Genomic DNA, 19,771 nt, shown 5'->3' with positions numbered 1-19,771 from the left:
CTGAGTCATTACAAATACAACTTTGACTGGCAGGGACCCTATCCTACAGCTACAACCATCACTATTACTGATGCCCAAGGCCAACATTAGCAGGGAGATGAGGCGGAGATAGTCATGACTTGAAACCAGGGGACACTAACTGCCTACCCCATCTTAGTAATTTCTAATATCACAGGGATTCTTTGTTAGGGTGATTCCAAACGAAATGCCTACCTTTCCAGAACAGCAGAAGAGGATAACAAGGAACACAGGCAGAGCCACAGTCAGAATGTAGACCACCCAGAGCCATGGGCGCTCCTCTGCAGCCTCAATCATCTGTCCTACTACACCTGGCTGAAAAACAACATACAATAGATCAAAGTCCAAGAAAAAAGGGTTTAGTTTATTTAAAAAAAAAAAAAAAAGAAACAAAGTTTCCACTTTCCTGCTCTCCTTTTACATTAAATACAAATTTTGGCCAAAGGTCCTTTAACCTCAAGATCAGAGAATGAAGAACCTCTTGATCTCACTATTTTTGGCTCTCCAGATTGGCTACATATTGGAGTTTAAAAATTCTGTGTTGCGGGCCCGGCGTGGTGGCTCAAGTGGTTAAAGGTCCTCGCCTTGCACGCCCGGGATCCCATATGGGCCCCGGTTCTAATCCCGGCAGCCCTGCTTCCCTTCTAGCTCCCTGCCTGTGGCCTGGGAAAGTAGTCGAGGACAGCCCAAAGCTTTGGGACCCTGCACCCGCGTGGGAGACCCGGAAGAGGCTCCTGGCTTCAGATCGGCATAGTATCGGCCCGTTGCGCTCACTTGGGGAGTGAATCATCGGACGGAAGATCTTCCTCTCTGTCTCTCCTGTCTGTATATCCGCCTTTCCAATGAAAAAATAATAAAAATAAATCTTAAAAAAAAAAATTCTGTGTTGCGTGAATCAAGATTTAGCACTGAAGAGCATCCTAAAGTATACCCTAAGTGGCAAACTGAGACATATACATAGATGAACTGAAAAAATCCTACACAAAAAACACAGAACTCTAAATCACCTCAGGGATGAGGTCACATTCCAAACTGAAGCTATGCAACTTGAGGTACCCTTTTTATGAACCTTTTGTGCCAATATCCCCAGAAGAAGAAAGACACCTTCTTATAAACAGTTATTTCCTCAGGGAACAAGTCCAAGCTCACGAACCTCGGCAGCCCCATCAGCAGCTTTCTTTAGTCCCCACCCGTCATTGGCCCAGTCATCCACCACTCTTCTGTCGCCAGAAATGATAAAGTTGTCAAAAAAAATGTCAGAGGTCATGGACCACAGCTCCAAACCAATAGCATTGAAAGGAGTCATTTTGAATGGTTCGAGGTCTTCAAAGAAATCTGGATTTGGTATTTTCCTAGGTTTCCAGATTCCCTAGGGGAAAAAAAAGGTTTTATAGGATTATTACAGAGAATGATCAACAATTTACAGAAAATCGCTAAGATGAGTTATGTGTAAGTGATGAAGTGTTAACAGGAAAAAATGAACAGCAGAAAGGAGATGCTTCTGATGTTCCACACAGGCAACTTCTATCATTTCGGGATTTTATTTTCAAATCTTCATCATTCCCGACTTTATTCCAAACCATTCCAGCCTCCATTCTAATCAACTGGTGGTGGGAAAGGAAGCCTAAAAACAGACATTTCCAGTGGTGGTTTAAGATAAAAGGTACAGGTTCTTCAACTAGCAATCAATTCTAAATCACGAGGCTAGAGAAATACTCACAGCATGCAGATCCCTGGGGTAGTGACAACACAAGCAAGAGCATCACATGCTACTTTACCTTACTGTTTGTGCAACTCCTATTACAGTCCTCTACCCACCACATGACACACATCACTAAACTTGATTCAGACCCTGTGGCTTAAAGAAACTCTCTTGTTAGCAGTTCTCTAGCTTCCAGGTTTTCTGTGTGCAACTCAGTCCACTAAGCTCTATCTCTCCCTAAGGAGTTTGCCTTCTGTGCATCATTCAGTAGCTTGAACACAAGCAAGCAACTTGTGATCAAACCTCCTAGCAGGTACACACAGACCAAGAAGAGCAATTCGACCATTAGAGGCACAAACCTGGTAGTTAGGATTGTCAATCATGGGAGGCTTCCACTTGCCCTTGTAATTGGGATTGTCAATCATAGGGCGCTGCCAGACACCACAGCCAGGAGCCGACTCACATTTAGGGTTGGCAATCTGAGGAGCCTCCCACTCACCATCCATGTCTTCATCCCTGTGGAAATATACAACAAGGGATAAGTGACATACGTCTGTGGGATGCTGACACAGGGCCATACTACACAATTCCCATCTTCTCTTGCTTCTCTATTTCCAGTTAACAACTTCACATGACAAATAAATTAAAAAACAAACAAAAATAAATTAATAACCCAGTAATTAAAATGGGTTAACTCTAAGTATGACCACTGGGCTTAAAACTTTACTTTTTGGGCCCAGCACGGTGGCACAGTGGTTAAGGTCCTCGCCTTGCACGCCCGGGATCCCATATGGGTGCCGGTTCTAATCCCAGCAGCCCCGCTTCCCTTCCAGCTCCCTGCCTGTGGCCTGGGAAAGCAGTCGAGGACAGCCCAAAGCTTTGGGACCCTGCACCCGCGTGGGAGACCCGGAAGAGGCTCCTGGCTTCGGATTGGCATAGTATCAGCCATTGCGCTCACTTGGGGAGTGAATCATCGGATGGAAGATCTTCCTCTCTGTCTCTCTTCTCTGTATATCTGCCTTTCCAATAAAAAAATAATAAAAATAAATCTTTTAAAAAAAAAAACTTTATTAAAAAAAAAGCCATAGCCGCAACATCTACTGGATACATAACCAGTGTCTACTGGTTTTTTAACCAGCAGCCCCCACAGAGTGCCTGGGTTTGATTTTCCACACCTGTGGCTCCTGTGCCAGCTTCCTGCTAATGCAGATCCTGGGAGGCAGCAGTTAGCAGTTATGTGGCTTCTGCTATGCCTGTGGGAGACCCAGACAGACCTGGGCTAAATTCCTGAACCCAGTCCAGCTCAGGTTACTTCTGCAGGTCCCATGGAGGGAATCAGAGGCTGGGAGTATTCTGTGCTCCCTGCTGTCTCCCAAAAAATTAAATAAAATAAGCCATTTTAAAAGATAAGGGAATCTTTTACCAATCTTCTGGCTTCTCTGCATCAGGGTCAGGGACATATTCAGGCTCATCATCCAACCATCCTTCAGGTTTTGTGGCTTCCTCATCTGGAATCTTAGCAGGAGCATCTTCATCCCTTGAACACAAAACAAAGTATGACAACACTGGCAGGAGAATCGCAATACAATCTCATTGTGATTCTCACAGAATTCTGAATTTAGGAGTTAGCCTCAAAAATTTTAAGTAGTTCACCAGAAAAAATTTATAAACTATGTATCTGAACAAGGCCTAGTGTGATTATAGCCATGCTTGTTGTCCAATACACATCACAGTTCATTTCTCATCACTCTAATTCTCAGCCTCCACAAAAGGTCCCATTTCAAGGATCTCTCATCTGTGTCAAACTCATTCCTCCTCTTTGCTGCATATGACTCTTCTTCAATCAGGAATGCCCTTCCCCTTCTTCACCACTTAGTCAAATCTTACCCTGCCCTCCATCAAGTCTCAAGCTGCTGTGCCCTATTCCAGCAGACTAGGCCTAGGTGGTTACATCTGCTGCTCTGGCCACCAAGCAATACCTGCTCAGGCTACATTATGGCTTTTGACCCGCCTTACAGCTGGACTGTTAGCCCTGGGTAGAGGATAAACCCTTTTGGATAGTTCTCCATGGTCTAACACAGAGCAAAGTTGGAATAATTTCAAACTGAAACTTCAAATGTAAATGTGAATTCAAGGGCACATTTGAAATAGCCAAACCAAGAGATCAGAGTCCTGCCACAAACCAACTGTGTCACCACAGCAAATATGGTTCTGCAGTTCTGAAACACTCCCCTGTACTCAAACCAGAAAGGTCCACAAAACTCACCAGTCATCGGGCTTCACAGCATCAGGATCTGGTATTTTTGGTCTTTCATCCCAATCCTCAGGTTTCCGGTCTTCTGGGTCTTCAATTTCACGTGAAGGATTTACAGGCGGAGTCATATCGTTAAGCAAATTTCCACTGTTCACGACAGACTGGTCAACTAATATTTCAAAACTATTATCTGGATTCAAGACTGGAAGCAAATTAAATGCAATGAAAAGCAATTAATTAATCATCACTGCAAAGTTCCCTTTACCACATGCCTTCTAACAGAAAGCAGCAACATACAAGCATGAGACCAGTTGCTGGAGTCAGACACGATCTACCACTTCAGGCTGCTGGGAGCAAGATTACCCCTTTTCCTTATCTGCAGAACACAAATGGTTCTTCTTTGGGTTTCTAGGACTCCAACAATAGTTTCACATTTATAACACCAAAAGACTTAGTTTCAGAATTATATAAAAAATTAATGTAATGTGACACAAATGTTATACATTAGTCACCAGGCAAATTAAGTTTACTACAACTAGTTGCTAGTAATTAAGACCCCTTTTTAATAGAGGTAGTATTGTCACCATCCATGTTACTAAAATTCCAAATGACATAAACCTTTTATCTGCTAAATCACATATTCACTCATTGTTGTTCTTTTAAAGACCAAAAGAGTAAAAATGTAAGCTCAAATTCCTAACACCACTTTGAGTGAGATGTATGCTACAGTGTGGACCCTCAGCTCAGTGTCTGACAAGACAGAGCAGATAGATGACAGGATTCTACACTGCCAATATCGATGAAAATGGACACTGTCTGGGAAAGACTCACAGTCTTAGGGAAGCAACTTCGATGTGCCTTTAAATACATATATACAAACACATATATTACTGCTATTTCAGATAATTTGTAAAAATTTGTTCATTTGTTTCTCAGAAAAACAAACATACAGAGAGCTCCTGTCCACTGGATCATTCCCCAAATGTCCCAAACGGGCAGGGCTGGGCTAGGCAGACCCTGGCAGCCAGGAATTCTACATAGGTTTCCCACATGGGTGTAGGACCACAATTAGAACAAACTCCCAGGGTCTGGCACGATGGCATAGCAGCTAAAGTCCTCGCCTTTGAACACACCGGGATCCCACATGGGCACTGGTTCTAATCCCAGCAGCTCCACTTCCCATCCAGTTTCCTGCTTGTAGCCTGGGAAAGCAGAGGATGATGGCCCAAAGCCGTGAACCCTGCACCTGTGTGCGAGATCTGGAAGAGTTCCTGGCTTCGGATCAGTTCAGCTCTAGCCATTGTGGCCACTTGGGGAGTGAACCATCAGATGGAAGATCTTCCCCTCTGTCTCTCTTCTCTGTATATCTGCCTTTCCAATAAAAATAAATAAATCTTACAAAACAAACAAGCAAACAAACAAAAAAACACAAGTCCCAGAGTCTGCTGGCAGGAAGATGTTGCTAAAAACCAGACTGGAATATCAAACCTAGGTCCTTGTATGTGAGAAAGAGGCATCATAATAGGCCAAATGCCTGTCATATTAGGTAACTAACAGCTTCATTTTGCTTACTGTCATCTGTAGAACTGCAATACCCTGAGCACATATTACTTTTGTAAAAAACAAAAGACTACTATATTCTTATTCTTTAGGGAAAAAAGTCATGTCAATTTATATATCTGATCTCAAACCAGCAAAACAAAACAAAAACAAAAAACCCGTATTTGGCCTCTCAGCCAGGAAGTCAGCCAAGACGCTTCTGTACCCCACTGGAGCTGCCCGGGGGGGATGTGCAGCTCTGCTCCCATTCCAAGTTCCTGTTATTGTGCACTCAGGAAGCAACAGGGTATGGCTCAGGTGATTGAGTCACTGCCACCCACACAGAAAACCAGGACTGGGCCCTCAGCTTCTGCTTTGTTGAATGCAATTGGGTAGTGAACTTTGTGTCTTTCAAGTAGGTTAAAAATTATAATAATAAATAATTTATAATTATAAAAACAAAAACCTATTCCAATGACCTATTCAATTATCCAGGCATTAGGGCATTCCCCAAAAAGTTCAATGAAACACTAATTTTGAAGATCTGCATATGTATTTTTACTTTGCTTTAGCAGCAAGAAAGCAAATGAACGGAAGAAATGAGGACAGGCAAAGCAGCTGTAAGACAAAAAGTAATTCGTAAAATGGTCTCACACCTGATCTCTCAACTCAGCCTACAGATGAAAAGCTGCTCCCAGTGAGGACACATTAGGCTCATTTACCCACTGAGACTTGCATCTGCACCACAGTGATGTGCAATCACTAAATTACAATGCTGACAGATACTTAAGCCATGAAATCCCCCAACTACCAAGCATTCTTACTTAATGTATAGAGATGCGTCTTCTTATCGGTGAAATAGGTTTTCAGATCTGCATCTGGCCGCTTAGCATGCTTTTCTTCATATGCCCCTGTTTTGGGGTTTTTGTGGCGGAAGATGAAGTGCAATTTATAATCCTCTCCACATTTATCTGGGCCAAACATAATTGTGTAAGGGGTCTTGTCGTGGAATTGGTCCTTTAGAAACAAAACAGATTATTTACGTTTTGTAAAGTTTGTTTAGCTATGAATGAAAAATAACCAGCAATTTTAAACAGAGCTTAAATCTAACCCATCTAGTTCTTTCATCAAACAGAAATACTTACTGAAACTACAATTAAATAAAGCAGAAGCTAGAGAAGATCAAAACAATTGATGACAACTTTATATTTCACATTTCAAACAAAAACATATTCTTGTCACAGGCAATCTTCTCAGGCCTCCCAAAGTTTGAAACAGCAGGGAAGAAGACCTTCACCTTCCCAGGTACTATGAAACTTCCTTTGCTTTCCTCTAAGCGTCTCATCAGCTAACTGTGGCTGGGTGGCAGCACCAAGAGCAGTACCTACCAGGTTGAGTTCGGGTGTTTTGGAAAGCAGCTTCACATAAGCACCACCACATTCTATTCCATTCTGGAAATTAACCTCATACCTAATTTCAGAAAAATAAATAATAAATGGCAGAAAAAATTTGATGGCATTATGGAAGCTCCCATAAATTACTTCACTTCCCTCCCACTGGGACACTTATTTCACCACTGATGTTATGTTCATCTCAGAGAAAGATCCATTTCTACTACTTCTTTATGGCCACCAAATCCCACAAAGATAACTAAAATAAAAAATTAAATCTTACTCCAGAATCCCAAGAAATACTTTTTTTTTTTGAAAAATTCAGAAATTTGCTTACCACCAAAAGGATGAACAATCGTTTGTTTCAAAATGTGTTAAGCAGGAAGAAGATATTTTAAGATGCTTAAATTCACACCAAAAATCTCTACTGTAACTTTCGTAAGAGTACTTTCAGCATGTGGAAAAAATGAGTGTTTTGGTGCAAAAATATTTTGAAATCAAGCATAAATGTTTCAAATGAAATATTTTTGTGAACTTTCTGAACACCTCTCATAATCACTTTTTTGGAGAGACAGCAAGAATGTTTAAATAAACCATCTAGGAAGTTTTCAGCAAACAGGCTAACTACACTTACTGAACAATGAGGGGCTTGGTGTCAAACAGGAAAGGCTTGCTCAGTTTAGCAGAGATGGCATGGTGCTTGGCCCGAGACATCAAGACCAGTCCTTTATCGCCTGGAAGCTTGGTTTCCTTCATTTCATCAACCTCCCATTTTCCTACAAAGCAGCACAAAAGAAAGCTCTTCTTGAGTACATGTTTAAGTAGTCTATCACAATAACTAATTTTCATTTTTGTCTTTTTTTAAAGATTAATTTTTATTGGAAAGGCAGATAAACAGAGAGGATGATGTCCCACATCCAATGAGTCACTTGAAAGCGGCCACAATGACAGAGCTGCGCCCATCTGAAGCCAGCAGCCTGGAGCCTCATCTGTGTCTCCCACATGGGCACAGGGTTGCAAGGCCATCCTCCACTGCTTTCCCAGGCCACAAGCAGGGAGCTGGATGGGAAGTGAGCCACCGGGATTAGAACCTGCGCCCATATGGGATCCCGGCACGCAAAGCAAGGTCTTAAGCCGCTAGGCTACCATGCTAAGCCCACACTAATTAATTTTTAACATTTCCTGTTCATTCTAGCATGGTCTAGAAAAGGCTGTCCTAATAGACAGAAGCATAAATGATTAAATAGGACTAATCTTATTAAACACACCAAAGGCAACACAAATGGTGAAACTCCAAATCTTCAGACAGATACCCCTTTGAGAGTAGTCTTGATAGCGTGAACATCGTGGTGCAGCAAAGAAAGTTGCTGTCTGCATGCTGACATCCCAATGGGCACTGGTTTGTGTCCCAGCCACTCCATGCTAACGGCCTGGGAGAGCAGAGCAAGATGACCTAATTGCTTGGGCCATGTACCAGCATGAGGAGATCATCCGAGGAGTGAACCCCGTGGATACAAGATACCTTTCAAACAAAAAACACTTTCAAACAAATAAATGATACAATCTTAAAAAATAAACAAATAAAGCCAGCATCAATAACTGTTATGGAGAAAAAGTGTCAAATTGCAGCATGCTTGGACCCAGCATGGTGGCTTAACAGCTAAAGTCCTCGCCTTGAACGCACCGGGATCCCTTATGGGCACCAGTTCTAGGTCCCGGCAGCTCCACTTCCCATCCAGCTCCCTATTTGCGTTCTGGGAAAGCAGTTAAGCATGGCCCAACACGTTAGGACCCTGCACATGTGTGGGAGACCTGGAAGAAGTTCCTGGCTCCTGGCTTTGGATCGACGCAGGACTGGCTGTTGTGGTCACTTGGGCAATGAATCATTGGACGGAAGAGCTTCCTCTCTGCCTTTCCTCTCTCTGTATATCTGACTTTGTAATAAAAATAAATAAATCTTAAAAACAAACAAACAAAAAACCTCAACATGCTTTTATATCCAAATCAAACAGCAATTCTTACCATCATATTTAGCAATTTCATCATCAGTATCATCTTTCTTGGCTTTGGACAAAATCCACCTATAATTAAAACAAAACCACAAGTTAAAATTTAAATTACCCATGAAGAGAGACAATGCTAAATTTTCATAAAATCAGATTATCCTGATCTTAGCATTCTTAACCACCCTGCTTTGAAGTGTTCTGTAACTTAAGTAGTGACAGTACACTGTTACAAAGATGTTTGCTTCCAAGATTTTTTTCTTTCTTAGGAAATACTCACCCTGACAAAGTTCCTCTGTCAAAGGAATCCACAAAATATACTTCCCCCGTTGGAACTGGAGCTTTGTAGGTCACCTGTGATAATACAAAATCACTTAATCAAAATTCTAGCAACATTCTTTCTTAGGAGAATGTTTTCTTGATTTGCTTTTGATTTGTCAAAAAACTTGCATAGCTTTCCCTCAAACTCCAGCCATTCAGACTTTGGTAATATGTGACAAAAGCTGCCAGACAAATTAAACTGGCTTTCCTTGGAAAACAATCTTCACAAACCAATGAACCCCTGTGGTAAAAGAACAAAGGCCACTTCAAACCTTTGGGGACGGGGGAGGAGTGCTGGCGTCTGGTGTGGATTTCGAGTCTTCTACCTCTTCAATGACATCATCAAGGTCATCTTCAATATCAATCATATCATCATCATGTCCATCATGAGCCTGGATGACAGCCGTTCCAAGGACCAGTAGCATACACAGTAACCACTTCCTTTCCATGATCTACATATATAAAAAAAAGGTAAGGTCAATGTGCTTCTTTATAAAATAGTAGTATTAGCCGGAAAAGAATTGGGTCTCAAACAGATGTGAAACTGCTGCTTCCAACCTTGGTGCCTCATTGCCACTGGTGTGTGTATTTGCATGTGTGCATATATGTGTGTATGCTGTGCAGGAAAGGAAGCAATCATAGCAGTTGAGGAAAACTGCTAAGCTTAACTGGTCTAAGCTTTGAAGGTATTCTCAAGATCATGTGGTCATGAGAGCCTAGAAGGAAATGTACAGGATTTTGTGATTTTTCTCTTGTGTGGAAGAGGTAGAATCAGCAACGTGTGCTCTGCCAGGAAAGACAGAGGTGTGGCGGCGGAGAAGCACAAACATGTTTCTGGAGAGGACTGGTACAGCCTGAGGCCATCTGACAGTGCGGGAGATTTTTTGTTGTTATTGTTATATTAAAGCAGATACAAAAAAATAAAACCTGAGAAGTATAGCAAGATTGAAAACGGAAGTATAGAAGACATGCAGGTTGGGAGAGAATTGACTCTTGTAAATTTTGATGATGATATAGTTATCCAAACTGCTGCTGAGAAATAACATATTATTTTTTGGAAGATTCATTGCAAAGTCAGATATTCAGAGAGGAGGATTTTCTATCCGATGATTCACTCCCCAAGAGACCGCAACAGCCGGTACTGCACCAATCCAAAGCCAGGAGCCAGGAACTTCCTCTAGGTTTCCCACACCAGTGCAAGGTCCCAAGGCTTTGGGCCATCCTGGACTGCTTTCCCAGGCCGCAAGCAGGGAGCTAGATGGGAAGCAGGGCCACCGGGATTAGAACTGGCATCCGTATGGGATCCTGGCATGTTCAAGGCAAGGACTTTAGCTGCTAGGCGACCGCGCCAGGCCCGAAATACTATACTATTAATGAGCATAGTTGAGATGTAGTTTGCTGCTGGATCCAAAAAGCTATGTTCATTAATCAGGCAACTTTACGGGTCATGGAGGAAGAAGTGCTGGAAGTAATTTTGGCAGTGGTAGAAGAGGAAAACACAGGAGTGGCGCTGTAGCCTAGTGGCTAAACTCCTCGCCTTGCACGTACTGGGGTTCCATATGGGCGCAGGTTCTAGTGCCAACAGCCCCACTTCCATGCAGCTCCCTGCTTGTGGCCTGGGAAAGCAGTTGAGGATAGCCCAGAGCCTTAGGACATTGCACCCATGTGGGAGACCCGGCAGATAGTGTTGGCTCCTGTTTCATCAGTGCAGCTCTGGCAATTGTGGCCACTTGGGGAGTGCATCAGCAGACAGATCTTGCTCTCTTTATCTCCTCCTCCTTTCCAATAAAAATAAATAAACCTTAAAAAAGTAGGAAAATACAATGGAAGTGGTGGTAGCACAAGATGTTACAGAGGAGGTGGCAACTATGGCAGCTGCCCTGATTACAGTGGCAGAGGGGGCTACTGTGGTGGCCCAAGAGATGGAAACCAAGGCCATGGATATGATAGAGGACATGATGGTCACAGCAAAGGAAGGAATGTTGGCAGTGACTATGGTGGTGATGGAAACTACAATGATTATTAGGGATTCAATTTCCAGTGACCCTCTTTTTTTTTTTTTTAAGATTTATTTATTTTTACTACAAAGTCAGATATATAGAGAGGAAAGTCAGAGAGGAAGCTCTTCCGTCCAAAGATTCACTCCCCAAGTGACCGCATCAGCCGCTGCTGTGTCGATCCAAAGCCAGGAGCCAGGAACTTTCTCCAGGTCTCCCACACAGGAACAGGGTCCCAAGACTCTGGGCCGTCCTCCACTGCTTCCCCAGGCCGCAAGCAGGGAGCTGGATGGGAAGTGGAGCTGCCGGGATCAGAACTGGTGCCTATATAGGAGATCCCAGCACATTCAACATGAGGACTTTAGCTGTTAAGCCACCAAGCTGGGCCCTCCAGTGACCCTCTTGTTCTGTTATAATGTTGGAAGACTTAACAACCAAAATATGAAACTAACAACTAGCTACCTTCATTTTTCTAAATACCTACCAGCTTTTTCTGTTACATCAGAAATGTTAATGGCCTTTTCAAGGACTAAGGATCCAGACACAAAAATAGCCATGGGGCTGGCACTGTGTCACAGTGTGTTAATCCACTGGCTGCAACACCAGTATTCCACGTGGGTGGGAACTGCTTCAGCAAGTCCTGGTTGCTCTGCTAAAGCTCCTGGGAAAGCAACAGACAGTGCACATGTGTGGGTCCCTGAAGCCAGTCAGGAGATCCAGAATTCCAGCTTCCTGGTTTTGGTGTCCCTGTTGCTGCAGCTATCTGGAGACTTTCACCAAAGTTAAAAACAACACGGAGCCACATGGATGTACAAAATGGTTTGCTAGTAAGTGGATTTTTGTCTTGGGGCTTGAAAAGGTAGAACCAAAACATTAGAATAGCATAAAATGCACAATCAGAAGTAAGGCTATGAAAAAAAAATAAGGGTGTGTATTTCTTAGATGTGGGGGATTTGCCCCCACCTCCCCGCAAGGCATCTTCTTTTATCTTCTCTATTCACATCTCTCTCCTCCATCATGAACTGGTACCCTGTGACTTGGCCTCCACATCCTTCTTTGAAGCCATCCTGTACCCAGACAACAGACTCCTAACCAAGTCTCTCAGAGGTCTCTAACTGGCTCGCAAGGCCCTCAGCCCTTCCTCACGCTAGTCTATAAGGACGCATGGTTTCTCTCAGGCATCTGGAGACTATGCCTGCCAAATCAAAGAAGGTAAAATTCACTGTTTTCCTAAATGCAGTGCTCAAAATAAAGGGCTAAATAAAAACTTTCATAAGCTTATCCAGGACTGTCACTGGTATTCTGGGGACAATCTCATCGTCTGTTATGGTTTCTTACACTTACAAACAACGATAATGATTTATTCAGAGAAGACCTTTTGTCCAGGCCAGAGCTCCCCGCCCGGACATTAGGGTGCGAGCTAGTCAACCCCCAGAAAATGACAAAGAGTCTTGCTGGTAATGCAAAAAGCAAACAGAGTTTATTGTGCCAGCATGCTGGGGTCAGATCGTACTTGGGGCACACAGGCCAGCCAAGTGGATCGGACCCCGACTTAACATAAGGCTGGAGATTATATACCCCATCTTGGCTGTAACATATATCAAAGTCAACTCAAAAGTAACAAATTTAGGTGCAAGCAGTCTGCTCCATTCTCACACTCATTACTTACGGCTCCTCCTATCCTGACACCCTTATCTTTTATGGCTCCTCCAGTCTTTTATGGCTCCTCCCGTCCCTGGGGCCGGGGAACTGTGCCCCTGCCTTCCTGCACCTGGGTTAGATGGTAGATAAAGAAACAAGGGAGACAGATTGATCACTAAAGTGGAGCTTTCCCACAGTTCAGGCGCCTTCTGACCTAGCGAAGTAGTGGCTTCTCCCCCAAAGGGCCTAATATCACCTAACACTAATATTCCTAACATTCTAACATACTAACATTATACCAACACTCTAACATTTTCTACCACCAAAATATACAACACTAAAAAAAAAAGCACACTAGTAGTACTCTGACAAAGAACTATAAGAACTTCTCTAAAACTGATTTAAGTTTTTATGTAAATCAACTTGATGCAACTCCCAAAATTGTTTCCCATAGAAAACACTAGGAAGACCTGGCACAATGGTTCAATTGGCTAATATCCCTCCTTAAAAGTACAGGGAACTTACGGGTGCAATTCACGTCCCGTTTCCTATCCAACTTCCTGCTTGTGATCTGGGAAAGCAGTAGAGGATGGCCCAAAGCTCTGGAACCCTGCACCTGTGTGGGAAACCTGGAAGAGGCTTTAAGCATGGCAACCACTTGGGGATAAACCAGTGGGCTGAAGATCTGTTTCTCCTTCTCTCTGTAAATCAGCCTTTCCAATGAAAATAAATCTTAAAACACAACCATAACTTTATAAAAGAGCAAGATAGAGAAGGAAAACTGGAAGAACTTTCTGGGTCAGACCAATGTACCCATACTTGAGGGAGACCTGAGCTGGGATAGTTAGCATCAATCACCACCAAAGAGTAAGAGTCAAAAGAACCAAATTCCCCATTTATCCCTGGCCATGGGACAAGAGACCCAGAGGGGAGAATGTAGGATGGCCTAAAAGCCTTGAGACTCCGCACTGGCTGGGAGACCTGGAGGAGGTGCTGATCAGTTTAGCTCCATCTGCCATGGTCACTTGGGGAATAAATCAGTCAACATAAGATTCTCTATATATCTCCTTCTCTCTGTGTATCTGCCTTCCCAATAAGAATAAGTAAATCTTAAAAAAAAAAAAAAATTCCACTATTGTGCTTAAACAGTTGGTTCCCAAATGTCTCCCACAATCCTATGGTTGAAATTTACTACTGGGAATCTAGCGTGACTCTCCTTTATCAGGAAACAATGAAGCTAGCAAGCAATTCCCAGGATCAAAAGCCGAGGCTTCAAACATCCAGAGCACCTTGCCTGCTATCTGTATACTCCTTAAGACATAAGACGATGTTTCCCATCACAAGCTTTTTCCCATCTGAGGTTCTCATTTATCCTTACATTGTCACAAGCCTAGGCAAAAAAGGGCATACTTTTCAGTATTGTCATCCAGTTTCTAAGAGTATGCAAAGGAAGGATTTAACAAGTAGCTTAAGAACAAAGCATCTCATATGGGCACCAGTTCCTGTCCTGGCTGCTCCACTTCCCACCCAGATCCCTGCTTGTGGCTTGGAAAACCAACAGAGAACAGCACAAAGCCTTTGTACCCTACACCCCAGTGGAAGACCTGAAAGAGGTTCTTGGCTTTGGATCAGATCAGCTCCAGGTGCCGCAGTCATTTGGGAAGCGAATCTGTGGATAGAAATTCTCTGTCCCCTGTCCCGCCCCCAGCATAATTACCTTTCAAATAAATCTTAGGAAAAAAAAAGTCACAACAAGAAAACTTTCAAGTACCTGATTCTATAGAGGAACACAATATCTTTCAAAAGCAGTCACATGCAAGTTAAAGTTTTGTGTGGCTTCACTTTATGATATCCTGAAAAGTTAGTCAACAAAACCAATACTGCAGGGCTAAGCTATATGGTGCAGGTTTTGACTGATATCCTGAACTAGTTGAAAAGAAAATCTGTCTTCCAGTGGTCACATGTATGGACCTGCAAGAATGTCTGTTACATGGGGCCAGCCTTCTGCCCGGTGACTAAGGTGCTGGATTAGATATATTTCCACATAAGAACACTTGGGTTCATGACTCCAGCTTCCTGCAAAAGCAAACCCTTGAATGCAGCAAATCAATGGGTTCTGCTGCCTGTGTGGGAGACCCACATTGAATCCCATGCCCTGCACTTCAGCTCATCCTATTCCAGTACATTGCAGGCATCTGTACAGTGAACCAGGTTTTGCTTTACCTATCCAACATATTAAAAAAGAAGAAGAATTTAATGTTAAAAAGGGTTAGAGAAGAAAATGCATCTTGTTCCTAGCCGACAGCCCAGTACAAAGTAGACACCAAACCAAGGTTTCCTGATAGCTTTCCACTGCATGGACACTAACCAGATACCAAATACCAAATACTCACAGGGGAGGGTCGAGCAGAGTCTGTGCACACAGCCAAGCCATAAAATCTAGAAGTTTAATTTTTAATAGACTGAAGGAAGTCTGGAAAACAGCTTGTCTGTCTTCCCATTTCAGAGATCATGAACAAATTGCAATTTTGGCTCTACTATTCAATTTCTTTAGCTTTATATAAAAACAAACTCATAGACAAGCTCATAACCCACCTTCACCTAGCTTGCAAAAAATGCGAGTTAGCTAATACTATTTAAGTCTCTTGCTGGTGTGTCTGGCAACAGGCTAAGCAGCCACCTGAGATGTAGGCATCCCATACGATTCAGCTGCGCCACCTCCAATCCAGCTCACAGTTAGTGCCAAGGAAAGAAGAGTAATGTGGCCCAAATTTCACGGCTCCCTACATACACGTAGGAGACCTAGATGAAGCTCTGGAATTTGGAATTTGGCCTGGCCCAGTCCCAACCACGGTGGCCAATTGGGGAGGGAAGCAGAATATGCAAAATGCGTCTCTCTTATGTCTGTAACTCTGGATTTCAAGCAAATACCTTAAAAACAAACACACAAAAACCCTCGCATCGACATTTTCTATTTAAAAAATGGCAAGATTTCTGTTCTCGTTTCCTTCCGCCTCCCTTCCCCTTTTCCGCTGATCTCCATCACCTCTCCCCCCCCCCCCCCCCCCCCCCCCCCCCCCCCCCGTTCCTGCCCCACTGGAATAACCTCATAAGATACCTCGTTGCATCTGGTGTTTTCAGCTCACAAAGCAATGGACACTTCACCAAGGATCATCAGAAAGGACACCCAGGGCCATGTCCCAACTACCAAAGAGGTCAAGTACTTCAGGTCAGTCATTTCCCATTGGATCTCCCACATGGGAAGCAGCCCAGGAACCTGCACAGGGCTCAAGGCCATCCACAGACTTCAGAAGTGACACCTCAAAACAGCACCCAAGAGTCCAGGGTGGTCCTCACAGTGGAAAGGAAAACTGTAAGTTTCCATCTGAACACTGCCTTCTCTGTCCTAGCTAGCTTTGTCTTCTTCCCTCTCTGACAGTGACCATCAGGGTCTCTCGGGAGCCCCGAATTAGCTTAGGTGACAGACAGACTAATCTAGAAGGTCAGAAAAGCTTTTTAATGGAAAAGTTAGTTAGCCTCAATGACCAGGCTCCTGATAGACATGTTTGCCATCTCCCTCTTCAGTTTTTGCTAGACTTCACTGAGGTAGGATACCCTCACTGCCCTGAGGCAGATTTCATGTCTTGCTCATGATTTGCCAAGTTATTTGGGATTTCTTAGCTCATCTACTTAAGATTCTTGTGTTCTTCAATTGCCAGTACATGGCTTGTTAGCCTATAAATTAGTAGATTGCTTGCCTCTGCCTTAAAGTGTATAAAGTTCTGTAAAATCTTGTTAGAATACTACAAACTGCTGGGTTATTATAAATGAAAACTAGTTTAAATCTTGTGCCATCTACAGTGTGACTAGTAGGTCTTGTAACAGAACATTTTGAGTGCTGTGCTTTATGTTCTAGGCTAGATGCCTTCCTGAAACTCTTAGGGCTTGCAACAATTGGTAAAGTATAATTTTTTAGAAAATCTAACACTTGCCTGCTTCCTAGCTAGATTCAAAACTACTATAGCATTTTCAAATGTCAAATGCAATAATTGTTAAGGTTAGTCAAGAAGTCAGCTTGCATTTACCTGTCCTGTGATGGGTTTATATTCTGATGCCACATGCTAATCCTTTCATTGTTTCAGATAACAATTTCATACAACCCAAAAGGTTTCATGTGTTCCATTGCATTCATTGGGTATGTTTCAAAATTTGGGACTTGAAGTAGTTAAGTTAAACTGATATAAATCTAGTCCATCATTTTAAACTAATGTTTACTCTGACAAAGGTTGAAACCTGACAATTCTTTTTTTTTTTTTTTTCATTGGAAAGGCGGATATACAGAGAGGAGAGACAGAGAGGAAGATCTTCCGTCCGATGATTCACTCCCCAAGTGAGCGCAATGGGCCGATACTATGCCGATCCGAAGCCAGGAGCCTCTTCCGGGTCTCCCACGCAGGTGCAGGGTCCCAAAGCTTTGGGCCGTCCTCGACTGCTTTCCCAGGCCACAGGCAGGGAGCTGGAAGGGAAGCAGGGCTGCCGGGATTAGAACCGGCGCCCATATGGGATCCCGGGCGTGCAAGGCGAGGACCTTTAACCACTTGCGCCACCGCGCCGGGCCCCTGACAATTCTTTTATATCTAAGCTTGAAAGCCCAAGTATTCCAACTGGGTTTCTAACTGAACTCATGACCTGCTAGGTTGGGAAAGATTATAATTATGATATGTTTTGTTATCTAGACTTCAACAAAGAGAAGCCTTCAAGTGCCAGGCAGTACTTCAGACATCTGATGACTTCTACCTTCTACCAGGAACCTCTAGAACCTCCTACTGCTGCGGTTACTCAACAACGCCCCCTTTCAGCTCGAAGCAGCTAAGTGGTCGTTGTCCCTTTTTCCCTAAGAACAGCTGGTTCACTCCTCTGCTTGGAAATGAGAGGAGCTGGATAGGATGACAGGAAGTCAGGGTCTCTGGTTCCTGGTGAAGCTATCTGTCTACGTTGACCATTCAGGAGTAATGAAGAATCAATGACCAAAGTACAAGAAGGCCTGGCTAAGAGAGAAAGAGAACTCAAGCCACCTTTTCAAAAGGACTCTTAATAACCCTTCCCTCCATTCCAGTGTCATCCACTCAAATGTAAAATTTTTAAATCAAACCATTAACCAGTTTCTTTTGCAGGACTAGAAGCATCCCTCCATCTCCCATTCCTCCCACCATTGCCAAGAGAAAACAGCTCCAAGAAGCCATAGAGAACAATGCCCCCCTTCCTTTATATATAACAAAAGGGAGGAATGTAAGGAGTTATTTGAATATCCCACCCTGGACCCTATGCCATTTCCTCTTCCTCACAGCTCAGGAAATTCGCGCCAGTCTAGCCATCCACCAATCAGATGTAACCTGGCATTCCACCTGAGAATCTCACCCCCAATCTTCCAGCCCCTTCCCCAACCCTGCCCACTCACCAATCATCCCTAGGCATTCACCTGCAGGCACCAATCCCCTGGGGCCTGCCCTCAATCCCTCCCAATCCCCGCCCCCACACCTTGCAGACAAAAAGGCCCCCAGGTGCGGCTCTCTCTCTTCTCCTTCCCCTTTTCCCACTGATCTCCACCACCTCCCCACCCCCTTCCTGCCCCACTGGAATAAACCTCCTAAGACACACACACACACACACACACACACACACACATTTCTGAAATAAATTGCTGACATAATTACCTAGAGCAACAAACATCTACAAAAGTACATACAAAAACTGGTGAAATTTGAATTAAGGTCTGTAGATTGTAGTGAAGTCGAATTTCTGCTTTGGAGTGGGTGTTTGATGTAGACGTTAACATGCTGCTTATCAGGGTACCCACTTCTCAGAGTGCCGAGTTTTAGCCCTGGCTCTACTTCTGATTCCAGCTTCTTGCTAATGCACGCTCTGGAAGGCTGCCAAAGTTCACGGTCCCTGCCGCCCATGTGGGCAATGTGGATGGGGCTCAGGGCTCCTGGCTTAAGCTGGTGCAGACATCTGGGGAATGAACTGGCACAGATCACATTGCCTGTCTCTGCTTTAAGTAATTTTTAAAAAGGTAAGGAGGCTGGCACTGTGACTTAATGGCTTAAGCTACCATCTGCCATGCTGGCATCCAACGTGGGCACCGATGGGATTCCTAGCTGCTCCACTTCTGATGAAGCTCCCTGCTAACATACCCAGGATAGCAGTGGCCTATGTGCTTGGACCCCTGCATCCACATGGGAGATCAGGAAGAAGCTCCTGGCTCCCCTCTAGCCCAGTCCTGGCTGTTGTGGTCATTTGAGGAAACACCAGTAGAGGGGAAAATCTCTGTTCTTTCAACTCTGTCTTTCAAATAAAAAGAAATCTTTAGAAAAAAAATTTTTAGTTTGATATTGTGCTATAGCCAAGATGTCATTGTCAGGGACAGCTGGGTAAAGGGTTATAAAAAATAAGTATCACTTGTACAACTTTTTAATGTTATATTTAGGTAAGCTTCTTTAAAAAAATTATTTCTTTTCATTTTATTTGAGAAAGAGAAACAGAACTTCTATCCATTGCTTCATTCCCCAAATACCTACCACAGCCAGAAATCTGGGACTCCTTCAGCCTTCTGCATGGGAGGGAAGGCAGTCCTAAGTCCTGGAATCCTGTTGCCCCCCCCCCCCCCCGGTACCCATTATCAAGAAGCTGAATCAGAGGCCAACTAGCCCAGACTGGAACCAGGCACTCCAATACAGGATAGTCCCTCCTAGCAGGGACTGCTGTGCCAAACACCCTAGCCATCAAAGCTAAAAGATAAAATCAGTCAGTGAAGATGCTTTTCAAATGTTATTAAAGTTTGATCTAGGAAAACCAGTAGGAATTTAGTCCTCTTAAGCACAAATTGTATAATAATACTAACAGGA

At 43.6% G+C, this 19,771-nt stretch overlaps 1 protein-coding gene and 1 pseudogene across 6 annotated transcripts in view; one reads left to right on the top strand and one right to left on the bottom strand.

The window, feature by feature from the left end:
• The window catches only part of LOC121166446, a 1,182,205-nt pseudogene that overhangs the window by 482,554 nt on the left and 679,880 nt on the right, over window positions 1-19,771 (top strand).
• Window positions 1-19,771, bottom strand: part of LOC121166435 (calnexin) — a 31,011-nt gene that overhangs the window by 3,701 nt on the left and 7,539 nt on the right. For all 6 annotated transcript variants that reach the window (XM_040995542.1, XM_040995543.1, XM_040995540.1 and 3 more), the window contains 11 exons: window positions 9,501-9,680; window positions 9,188-9,261; window positions 8,927-8,985; window positions 7,539-7,680; window positions 6,902-6,983; window positions 6,338-6,530; window positions 3,987-4,176; window positions 3,144-3,257; window positions 2,080-2,236; window positions 1,172-1,387; window positions 214-333 (listed from right to left, as the gene is read on the bottom strand). In XM_040995542.1, the coding sequence (XP_040851476.1) occupies window positions 214-333; window positions 1,172-1,387; window positions 2,080-2,236; window positions 3,144-3,257; window positions 3,987-4,176; window positions 6,338-6,530; window positions 6,902-6,983; window positions 7,539-7,680; window positions 8,927-8,985; window positions 9,188-9,261; window positions 9,501-9,677 (1,524 nt within the window). In that variant the 5' untranslated portion in view covers window positions 9,678-9,680. The remainder of the gene's footprint in view (window positions 1-213; window positions 334-1,171; window positions 1,388-2,079; window positions 2,237-3,143; window positions 3,258-3,986; window positions 4,177-6,337; window positions 6,531-6,901; window positions 6,984-7,538; window positions 7,681-8,926; window positions 8,986-9,187; window positions 9,262-9,500; window positions 9,681-19,771) is intronic.

This window comes from Ochotona curzoniae, unplaced genomic scaffold (genome assembly GCF_017591425.1).
Source record: "Ochotona curzoniae isolate NIBS_2020 unplaced genomic scaffold, NIBS_Ocur_1.0 patch14, whole genome shotgun sequence".
NCBI classification, from domain to species: domain Eukaryota; kingdom Metazoa; phylum Chordata; class Mammalia; order Lagomorpha; family Ochotonidae; genus Ochotona; species Ochotona curzoniae.
This window is presented reverse-complemented; position numbering and strand designations above follow the sequence as displayed.